The sequence below is a fragment of the Gigantopelta aegis genome, chromosome 3, assembly GCF_016097555.1.
Source record: "Gigantopelta aegis isolate Gae_Host chromosome 3, Gae_host_genome, whole genome shotgun sequence".
Classification (NCBI taxonomy): domain Eukaryota; kingdom Metazoa; phylum Mollusca; class Gastropoda; order Neomphalida; family Peltospiridae; genus Gigantopelta; species Gigantopelta aegis.
The window spans coordinates 2,369,497-2,381,988 of record NC_054701.1 but is presented as its reverse complement, the minus strand read 5'-3'; the positions used below and the strand labels follow the sequence as shown (position 1 = coordinate 2,381,988).

The 12,492-nt window shown below is 38.4% G+C and overlaps 1 protein-coding gene across 1 annotated transcript in view; it reads left to right on the top strand.

The window, feature by feature from the left end:
* LOC121367375 (serine/threonine-protein kinase NLK-like) overlaps positions 1 to 12,492 on the top strand; it is a 78,929-nt gene that overhangs the window by 45,241 nt on the left and 21,196 nt on the right. The window contains exons 4-5 of the mRNA XM_041491512.1: positions 10,134 to 10,240; positions 12,354 to 12,439. Of these exons, the coding sequence (XP_041347446.1) occupies positions 10,134 to 10,240; positions 12,354 to 12,439 (193 nt within the window). The remainder of the gene's footprint in view (positions 1 to 10,133; positions 10,241 to 12,353; positions 12,440 to 12,492) is intronic.

Sequence of the window (12,492 nt, the reverse complement as noted above, 5' to 3'; positions counted from 1 at the left end):
CTTCGTACATCTGTTTGCTTTGGGTCAGAGAACCAGTCTACTCTGACCTATTTGTTATTCTCGTATATTGAGAAACTAGGCTAGGTTGACCTATTTTTGGGCTTCATCTAATCAGCTATGGTGTCATGAGATACCAGTATGACTTATTGATTAGGAGAATTTATAGAATCTCTCTATTCCCATTTTATTGCATTTTGCCAACTGTACTTTTCACTTACTGCACGATGTGTCAGAATGCTTTTTGTGGTGTATATTGTAAGATCATAATCTAACATAATTGGCCTCTTTGGCTTAGAATACACATACACAGTTACTATTTTTAGCTGTGACTGTCTGAGAGTTAGGTTTTAATGCAGAGGCTGTGTTTAGTGCAGAGGAGTTTTCATGCCTTTTGGCTTCATTCTCATAGTGCAGAGTTGTCACAAGTTAGCAGTGGGGAGGTAGGGGGCACTTCTCAAGTTGAGCTGGCCAGAATATGTTCTCCCCTCCCCCATTTGACACATTAATTAATAACTGTCCCCTCCCCATTCCCAGTTGTTGACATCTTCTAACAGATACATGTATGTGTGAAATGGGGAAAAGCCTGTTAGGGTTTAATGAGGTATAGAAAGTGTAAGTCTGTTAGGCTTTAATGAGGTACAGAAAGTGTGAATCTGTTAGGGTTTAATAAGGACACAAAGAGTAAGTCTGTTAGGTTTTAATAAGGTACAGAAAGTGTTAGTCTGTTAGGGTTTAATAAGGTACAGAAAGTAAGTCTGTTAGGCTTTAATAAGGTACAGAAAGTGTTAGTCTGTTAGTGTTTAATAAGGTACAGAAAGTGTAAGTTTGTTAGTGTTTAATAAGGTACAGAAAGTGTTAGTCTGTTAGTGTTTAATAAGGTACAGAAAGTGTAAGTTTGTTAGGGTTTAATAAGGTACAAAAAGTTTTAGTCTGTTAGGTGTAATAACAGAAAGTACTGGGACTCACATTCCAATGACGACTGTTTTCAAATAATCACGGTATTTGTTCACCCTGGTGAAATGATTTTACACCATATCAGAGAGTGATTTGTTTGTCATATGCATATGGCAGCTGTAGATTTGTCTATCAGTGTCTAGACCTGAGGCAAATTTCTTAAAGCCCTCATACAATTAAAACTGTTTGATGTTCATATGATCCTCCCCAAAGCCTTCATACCTGTATGTTTGAAGATTGATGGCAGTTGTGATTACTCCGTGACAGCTCCAGGTATTTGTACAATAGCCTAATTGCAACAAGTGGATTAGTTTGTTTTACAGTATTAACAAACAACCAGTTCCGTGTGGACACTTTACCACAAAGGATGCTTTAGTTCTAATATTGAAGACTTCACATATTAATCACTTACCAGTCCATCCAGAGTGGACTATAGATTTTATCTCTGATGTCTGTTCATTTGTCAGTCCATCTGTCTGTTTTTCCCATATACAATTTTCCAAACTCTTATGTGTGTAGCTTTATAATGTAGAGTTACAAATCAAGTTCATTTTTGATGGACATTTAGTCATTTTTCACAGGGTTCTGGCTTTTGAACTTAGGAAAGTTTGTTGGGCTCGGTAAGGGACATGTATTGCTTTAGCAGGACTCTCGGAATGCTTGTTCCTTGAAATAATCCTGTGACTTCTCGGACATCAAGAGATGTTAGCACTATACTAGTCTGCCAGTTACATGCATCTCTGATGGAGAATCCTCGGTACATCCATTCAACTGATTGGTTTTTTCCCCGTTCCAACCAGTGCACCACAACTGGTCAGAGTCCGTGGTATGTGCTATCCTGTCTGTGGGAAGGTGCATATAAAAGATTCCTTGCTGCATTAGGAAAAAGGTAGCAGGTTTCCAGTGATGACTACAAGCCAAAATTACCAAAAGTTTCACATCCAATAGCCGATGATTAATAAATCAATGTACTCTAGTGGTGTCATTAAACAAAACAAACATTTTGTGATGGAGACTGCTGATCAGTTTGAAAACCTGAAGTGAAATAAAAACCTATTACAGGTTAACACTGCCCAGCTGAATGCACACCGAGAGGCATAATTAATGCAATGGATATTTCACTCAATATTTTGTTATGGAAATGTCAGATCATATACATTAAGCTTGTGGACAAATGGTGTATTGACATCAACTGTAATGGAAAGAGGATATTGTTCAAATTGGATAAAAATGGAATAAAATCTTTTTGAAGCAAAAAAACAACAAAACAAAAAACAACAAAACAAAAAACCATCCACAACTTAGTATTTATTGGACCATGATGTGACATTTCTATAACAAAATATTCAATGAAATATCAGTTACATTATTTATTACTCTGACTATATTTTCAACGGAGATATTGATTAAGTCTTTTCTGTTATTAAAATTGACATTGTCAGCAAATAAAATTTCTTAAATTGTTTTATTTTCAAGTATATGGATGGCATATATAAAGTGATTAAATATGCCGACATATTGATTACTCTTCACAAAGAAATCAAATGGCCTTGATTGCAGGTCTCATGGTTATTAATATACATTTCAAAGTTTACACTCAAGGCCTTTAATAAAGTCTTGATTGCACGCCTCATGGTTATTAATATACATTTCAAAGTTTACACTCAAGGCCTTTAATAAAGTCTTGATTGCAGGCCTCATGGTTATTAATACATTTGTAAGTACGATTCATTGACTTGAGTATGATTAATAATATAGGTACATTTGTAAGTACGATTCATTGACTTGATTATGTTTAATAATATAGGTACAATTGTAAGTACGATTCATTGACTTGAGTATGTTTAATAATATAGGTACATTTGTAAGTACGATTAATTGACTTGAGTATGTTTAATAATATAGGTACAGTTGTAAGTACGATTCATTGACTTGAGTATGTTTAATAATATAGGTACATTTGTAAGTACGATTCATTGACTTGAGTATGTTTATAAATATGCAGCCTGTTTTGTAAAGATAATACCAGGTTCTATTTTTAGATAGATGTCAGATTTGTAATTTTTAGAATAGACCGAAGTCCTTTATGACATTGATATCCTAAGGTGATGATATATGTTAATATTTAACCTGGGCCGATTTGACCACTTGTTTTAAACATTACAATGTGTACTGGTGATAATGAGGTCAAGCGTACCAGTGTGGTGTTCACATGTACATCATTAATCTAAACCTGCTCTTCACTCTTCCTGCTACCGACAGACAGGTGACCTTCACCTGCATTGTACCTGTAGTGTTAGTACCTGCAGTGCTGACCTCACCAACAGTGAAAACTGTCTAAACCGGACACCCACAGGACCAAATGAAATGTCTTGTTTTAACGGGTATCAGAGAGCTTCTGTACTGTATTGATATTTAAACACGAATCATGAAAACTGTCTGGTTTTTAGGCAATTCCATTTCACTGAGTGTCTGGCTTTGAGGGTTTCATTGTAAATGAATAGTGAGTGATTGGTGATATGTCCCTTTGACCAGACATTACTTGTAACTGTCACCGACCAGGCACTATCTTCAGTCATGAGTTCTTTGTCGTCTGTCTAGTCCAGTTTGATATCCACCAATTTCTGGTTTATTCAAGATAGATATAGCATGCTTTCTGATTTACTCACTTTGGCTGTTAGTAATTTTGATTTAATCTTTACAATTTCTCTTGAGGTATTGTTAGCTTAGTAAATGCTGTATCACTATCAACTGATTCTTGGATTCCAGGAGATATACTGGTTCCTAGTATATGAACTGTACCATTGAGACCCCAGGAGATATACTGGTTCCTAGTATATGAACTGTACCATTGAGACCCCAGGAGATATACTGGTTCCTAGTATATGAACTGTACCATTGAGGCCCCAGGAGATTATACTGGTTCCTAGTATATGAACTGTACCATTGAGGCCCCAGGAGATATACTGGTTCCTAGTATATGAACTGTACCATTGAGACCCCAGGAGATCATACTGGTTCCTAGTATATGAACTGTACCATTGAGGCTCCATGAGATATACTGGTTCCTAGTATATGAACTGTACCATTGAGACCCCAGGAGATTATACTGGTTCCTAGTATATAACTACCACTGAGGCCCCAGGAGATTATACTGGTTCCTAGTATATGAACTGTACCATTGAGGCTCCAGGAGATATACTGGTTCCTAGTATATGAACTGTACCATTGAGGCCCCAGGAGATATACTGGTTCCTAGTATAAGAACTGTACCATTGAGGCCCCAGGAGATTATACTGGTTCCTAGTATATGAACTGTACCATTGAGGCTCCAGGAGATATACTGGTTCCTAGTATATGAACTGTACCATTGATGCCCCAGGAGATATACTGGTTCCTAGTATATGAACTGTACCACTGAGGCCCCAGGAGATTATACTGGTTCCTAGTATATGGACTGTACCACTGAGGCCCCAGGAGATTATACTGGTTCCTAGTATATGAACTGTACCACTGAGGCCCCAGGAGATTATACTGGTTCCTAGTATATGAACTGTACCACTGAGGCCCCAGGAGATTATACTGGTTCCTAGTATATGAACTGTACCACTGAGGCCCCAGGAGATATACTGGTTCCTAGTATATGAACTGTACCATTGAGGCCCCAGGAGATTATACTGGTTCCTAGTATATGAACTGTACCATTGAGACCCCAGGAGATTATACTGGTTCCTAGTATATGAACTGTACCATTGAGACCCCAGGAGATTATACTGGTTCCTAGTATATGAACTGTACCATTGAGGCTCCAGGAGATATACTGGTTCCTAGTATATGAACTGTACCATTGAGACCCCAGGAGATATACTGGTTCCTAGTATATGAACTGTACCACTGAGGCCCCAGGAGATATACTGGTTCCTAGTATATGAACTGTACCATTGAGGCTCCATGAGATATACTGGTTCCTAGTATATGAACTGTACCACTGAGGCCCCAGGAGATTATACTGGTTCCTAGTATATGGACTGTACCACTGAGGCCCCAGGAGATTATACTGGTTCCTAGTATATGGACTGTACCACTGAGGCCCCAGGAGATTATACTGGTTCCTAGTATATGAACTGTACCACTGAGGCCCCAGGAGATTATACTGGTTCCTAGTATATGGACTGTACCACTGAGGCCCCAGGAGATATACTGGTTCATGATATATGGACTGTACCACTGAGGCTCCAGGAGATATTCTGGTTCATGATATATGGACTGTACCACTGAGGCCCCAGGAGATATACTGGTTCATGATATATGGACTGTACCACTGAGGCCCCAGGAGATATACTGGTTCATGATATATGGACTGTACCACTGAGGCCCCAGGAGATATACTGGTTCATGATATATGGACTGTACCACTGAGGCCCCAGGAGATATACTGGTTCATGATATATGGACTGTACCACTGAGGCCCCAGGAGATATACTGGTTCATGATATATGGACTGTACCATTGAGGCCCCAGGAGATATACTGGTTCATGATATATGGACTGTACCACTGAGGCTCCAGGAGATATACTGGTTCATGATATATGGACTGTACCACTGAGGCCCCAGGAGATATACTGGTTCATGATATATGGACTGTACCAGTGAGGCCCCAGGAGATATACTGGTTTATGATATATGGACTGTACCACTGAGGCCCCAGGAGATATACTGGTTCATGATATATGTACTACCACTGAGGTCCCAGGAGATATACTGGTTCATGATATATGGACTGTACCATTGAGGCCCCAGGAGATATACTGGTTTATGATATATGGACTGTACCATTGAGGCTCCAGGAGATATACTGGTTCATGATATATGGACTGTACCACTGAGGCCCTAGATGATATACTGGTTCATGATATATGAACTGTACCATTAAGGCCCTAGATGATATACTGGTTTATGATATATGAACTGTACCATTGAGGCCCTAGATGATATACTGGTTCATGATATATGAACCGACACCCCAGGGATTTTGGCTTCACTGATTGTTTGGTATACACAATTTTCTTGAGTGGTTTCTTATTTACTGAGTGTATGTTTTTGAGGTTTATAGTGTAGGTTGAGATTAAAAACTTATTTACTGAGTGTATGTTTTTGAGGTTTATAGTGTCCGTTGAGATTGAAAACTTATTTACTGAGTGTATGTTTTTGAGGTTTATAGTGTCCGTTGAGATTGAAAACTTATTTACTGAGTGTATGTTTTTGAGGTTTATAGTGTCCGTTGAGATTAAAAACTTATTTAACAGTGCGTTTTAGTTTCTATTTACTACTTCACAATTACAATTAGAATGATTTTTGTTATTGATTTCTATTGCCATCCAGCTTGACACCACTTCATCATTATCATTTATCACTTGCTGTGAGATGGAATTTGAACTTGTTTAACTAATGGGCTGTGAGTCTGGTTCCAGTGGACATTTCCTTGTCCTTGCTGATGACAAATCCATAAAGAGATTTGTTGGTGTGCTTGTGTCTCCTCCAGTTATCACACTGTTTGGCCATTGGCCCTGGTAATTACTCCCTGGCATGCAATACATGTCATATGTGCATGTTAACACTTTCACTAACAAAGTTCCTTACTTTCTAATCTATTGATCGGGACCAACCCTTTCTGTGAGGTTGAAAGGGTGAAAATGAACACATCAGCTGCATTAATGATCACCTAGTAATGGGACAGAATTTGATTTGTCACTTCACAGTTTTACCTGTTGGCGCTGTGGCTACAAAAGAGATATATTGTATAGCAATGGCTGGTTAATATGCTATATATGTCACAGGTGTTGTGATTGATGGGTCGGCTGCGTGTGTGAGTGCCTTTATTGGAATTGACTGGCCTGCAGTTAAGCTTGAAGGTAGGCTTCTCCAATTGTGTAGATAGGAGCATGGGGTGTTGCACCAATCCCTGACCGGGTCACGGAGGTGATGCAGGTCATGCACTGCCATTTCCTCTCTCAGCTTGGAAGAAGTTCACCATTGTTGATGATGATCATATTATATTTAGAGTTAGAGCTACTCTCCACTATTTAAAACTCAGCCCAGTTATTTCCTGCATGGGCCTCTTATTAAGTTTTGCAGTGCAGTGAGAGTCCGTAACTACCTGGGAATCATTGAACGTTAACCTTCTTAACCCAACCCCATAGCATGAACAAGCCTCAAAACTGACAACCTGCCCCAAAAATAAGACCAAAAAAACAACAATAAAACCCCCCAAAAAAACCCCAAAAAACTTCTGGGTTTTAAACATTAAAACATCCTTGGTGGACAGATTTTGTTTTTCTTCCTTGAAGTAAATTTCTTAAAGACTGAGATTATTAAGCAGCAACAACCCCCCCCCCCCCCCCCCCCACTGTGGGAGGTGTCTATTTGAGTATTTCAGTCTAATGCCTGTATCCCACAGGAAGGCTATATACAGGCAATACTGCTGTATCACACACTCCTGTGGGGTCATTAGATTCCATCATACATGGGCTATTTCAGTCACATTGCTGTGTGTGAGAGCTAAACCTGTTTACAAGAACCTCTCAGGGGACCACAGGTCTACATGGACCACAGGTCTACATGGACCACAGGTCTACATGGACCACAGGTCTACATGGACTATTTCAGTCACATTGCTGTGTGTGAGAGCTAAACCTGTTTACAAGAACCTCTCAGGGGACCACAGGTCTACATGGACCACAGGTCTACATGGGCTATTTCAGTCACATTGCTGTGTGTGAGAGCTAAACCTGTTTACAAGAACCTCTCAGGGGACCACAGGTCTACATGGACCACAGGTCTACATGGACCACAGGTCTACATGGACCACAGGTCTACATGGACTATTTCAGTCACATTGCTGTGTGTGAGAGCTAAACCTGTTTACAAGAACCTCTTAGGGGACCACAGGTACCTCCAACCAAAATTGAAATAGCCTTTATTGGAAATGAAGAAATACATGTCATCTCCTTCTATTTGAGCATTTGTTATTCGTGTCAGTATTAAAAAGCAAAGGGCAGCAAAGGGCCATTCAACATTAAGATTATGTAGAATCTGACGATATGTTTTTTCCCCCCAATGTTTTTAACATACTCTCATAATACATATGATATAACAGCACTCTGTTTAATTGAAAATTGGCTGAATTGAAATTTGTTCCAGTGTGATCCCTAAAACAACACGTAAAGTGATCTAAAATTACCACTCTGGGATAACCGCTGTGCATAGAATATCATGCAAGTTGCACATGTAAAACACTTTTCATATTTACTGAGGTCTAAATACAGAACACTGATGAAACTTGGTTATTGAGAAATTAATCTCTTTAAATAAATAAAAGCATGTTTAAATTAAAAAAATAGTACTTTAGTTGGTAGCTACATGTAGAAATGTATGTGATGAAGATATATGAAATCAAACACCAGTTTTATTGATAATAATTATATTCTTAAGAATCCTTTTTCTTGTTACCTGTAAGAGCATTACTTGTCCAAATTGCCGCATAAAGGACTAAAAGTGATCTAGCTTGTACTCTAAAAGTGATCCAGCTTGTACTCTAAAAGTGATCCAGCTTGTACCCTGAATGACAATGGTCTTGATGTAAATGGAACCTGTGTACCGTACAGTAGACTGGCTGGTAAAAGACAAGTAAACAACAACAACAACAACAGCAGCAGCAGCTCTGTCTGTTGGTCTGGCGTGAGACCGATGACTCCTCCTGGGCCTTGTCTGGGCATGTAAATAACATCACGTGGATTATACTAGATTTACTGCTCACAAACACGCTAAATATAATCTCTTTTGGGGATGTCACCATCAAGGCCGTTCTATCATGGCTTGTGTCCATCGCTGATGTCACCAACATTAGAGAGATACATTTGACTGTTCAGAGGTTTAGTGTCTTCACATTTATCCTGTACTGTTCCACTGTTTCTTATGCTTGGGCCTAGTATTTTTTGTCTGTCGGTCTACTTCATCTGTATGTCCATACATGACTAAATCTTAAAATTCATCAATATGATCCCATCTGTGTGAATGACTAATTCTTATATTCATTAATTTATCCCATCTACGTGTATGATCAACTCTTAAATTCATCCATTGATTAACTGTATCATTGATCAATTTATCTACCCCATTCACTTTAAAATAAACCCACCGTTCAACGTTTACAGCTTTATATTTTAGTTTTCATTACGTTCTCATTTTGTGTTCTCGTGTTCTCGACATGTAGACCCTCCAATAATGATTTCTCATTTGTTAAAGCTTGATTACAGTAATTTGAGTCCACGCCGGACAGTAAGCACGTAACAAATTTGTTTGGGTTTGGTCATGAAATAATCCTGGTTAATTATGTTTTTACATTGACTTACATTAGTGAAAGTATTGTGTTATATTGTGTTATGTTGCAACTACTTTGATCAGGCTTTACAACAGGTACAAGCATGTTTCTAGCTTTAATGTGTTTGTTAATTTATTTTCATGTCTAAATCCAATTAATTTTAAAGCAGGCTGTCATAGACATGTATATCAGCTTTCTGGGCTGTCTGTTGAGAACAGGTTAATGGATAGTTAAAAACGATTTACTTGTTGAGCTGATGTGTAAATTAGTTTGGTTATGCATTTTTAAAATATCTTTATGAAGCTTTTGTTAGTGTCATTGATTGGGATTGGTTAACGGATGAAAAGCCTGCATTATTGAGATTTTTCCTTACATTTTCAAATACATTTTATTTTGGCTCTCTGAACTTGGAAAGCAAAATAAAAAAATTCTTTAACATTTGGTTCTATTACATTTTTGCATAATTTCTCACAAACCTGAATTTCCATATTGATCAATGAATTAAAACAGAACCTGTGGATGGTCAAAATTATGCATTTAGTAAACTATATAATTGAAATGTATTATTGTTTTTATGAACTATATTATTAATAAATTTTATAGTCATAGTCTTTTTTTTTTAAATTGAATTTTATAGGATTAGTATAGAGTTAAAAAGAAACCTAAAATAAAAAATAAAATTTGTGAATCATCTTTGTCTGCCACAACTTAGCTTATGCATGTGCTAGTCGAGACTGGAATAGATGGAATATTGAAGTGTGAGATTTGTGTTTTACTGTTTGCCTTAACTGCGTGTAGCTACGTTGTGACAGAACTCCTCCAAAGCGATCTCCATAAAATCATCGTGTCACCACAGCCACTCACCGCCGACCACGTCAAAGTCTTTCTCTACCAAATACTCAGAGGTACGTACACACTGAAACACTGGGGGGGGGGGGGGGGGGGGGGGGGGTTGGGGGGTGTTTTAGAATTAATCACACAGGCTAGAGGGTCTGTTGTTGAAAACGGGGGGGGGGGGAGTGTTCACAGGCTAGACGGTCTGTTGTTGAAAACTGGGGGGGGGGGGGGTGTTCACAGGCTAGAGGGTCTGTTGTTGAAACACTAGGGGGATGTGTTCAAAGGCTAGAGAGTCTGTTGAAAAACTGGGGGGTGCTATTGTTTTTGTTGGATGTTTCCTCCCATCAAATTTTATTTGAGATATTGATTCCACATCTGCAGAAAATTGATACATATCATTAGTAATGTCAGAAACACTTATAGATTACTGCTAAATATTAATTTATGTCAGTGTTACGCAAAAATAGATGCAGCAAATCTTTTTAACTGATTCCGTTTGATTGCGAATTCATTTAAGTGGGATACTAAATTCTCAGGTGGGATACCAGATTTTGAAATGTTAGTATCCAACTGCGATACTGCCCAAAATTTTTATCTCGAACACTGGAGCACCATGTACAAGAATAGCTGATGTTTAATCTCTAACACTGGAGCACCATGTACAAGAATAGCTGATGTTTAATCTCTAACACTGGAGCACCAAGTACAAGAATAGCTGATGTTTAATCTCTAACACTGGAGCACCAAGTACAAGAATAGCTGATGTTTAATCTCTAACACTGGAGCACCATGTACAAGAATAGCTGATGTTTAATAATCTCTAACACTGGAGCACCATGTACAAGAATAGCTGATGTTTTATCTCGAACACTGGAGCACCATGTACAAGAATAGCTGATGTTTAATCTCGAACACTGGAGCACCATGTACAAGAATAGCTGATGTTTAATCTCTAACACTGGAGCACCATATACAAGAATAGCTGATTGCTTAACAACTAATGCAGAGGGGCGGGACGTAGCTCAGTGGTAAAGCACTTGCGTGATGCACAGCCAGTTTAGGATTGATCCCTGTCAGTGGCCCCATTGGGCTATTTCTCGTTCCAGCCAGTGCTCCACAACTGGTGTAACAAAGGCCGTGGTAGGTACTATCCTGTGTGTGATGGTACATATAAAAGATCCCTTGCTGCTAATTGAAAAGAGTAGCCCATGAAGTGGCGACAGCGGGTTTCCTCTCTCCTTAATCATATATCTGATGCCATATAACCGTAAATAAAATGTGTTGAGTGCATTGTTAAATAAAACATTTCCTTCCTTCCTTCAGTAGTAAAGCACTCGCCTAATGCGTGGTCAGGCTACGGTCGATCCCCGTCAGTGGGCCCATTGGGCTATTTCTTGTTCCAGCCAGTGCACCACGACTGGTATATCAAAAGCCATGGTATGTGCTATCCTGTCTGTGGGAGTATGCATTTAAAAGATTCCATTTTACAAATGAAAACATTTAGCGGGTGATCAATAACATCAATATGTTCTAGTGTTGTTAAAGAAACCCACCTTCAACTTTAGCAAGCAATGACATGGTAATGTTTGTTTTGTCATTCTTGTGGCTATTCTCAAACACAGCAATCATGTTGTGTGGCATCACCTTTTGTCTTGATAGGAATCTGTTAACACTGTTGTTGTTCCATAAGAGAAATGTATACACCAAGAATGAGTTTCCTCTGTCCTAGTCTACACTAAGTATTGAAACCATTCTCTATTAGATGGCACATAGCTTTGCTTTAAAATGTGTCATGGTGTTATTAAAGAGATATACATGTATCTGGGGTTTTCCATCTCTCTGATCGAGAGATCAGGGCTATATAATGTGAGCCAGTGGGGGAATTCCCTAGATGCTCATTTTGGTGCAGAAGAGTGATCTCGAGTGACTGTTATAGTCAAGTGGTTTTAACTCTCAAGATTATATTGCTGACAGCTCTCATGACATAAATGTTTTAAGTGTTATTCTTGATATAAACTTTATCATCCTTAAACTATCATCTTAAAGATTACGCTGATATTTTTAACACTCATGACATAATTGAAACATTTATTTTTCTTGATGTAGAGTTTAACATCGTATTTTTGCAGTCAACATGTTGAAGATTATTTTAAATAATGTTGATGTGTTTTGTGTTTGCAGGTTTAAAATACCTCCACTCTTCACGCGTGCTACATAGGGACATCAAGCCAGGCAATCTTCTTGTAAATAGTAACTGTTGTCTTAAGGTAAGTTGGGGTAAATACTTTTGTTAGCTGAGTGGTAGAGTATTTCTGAAAGT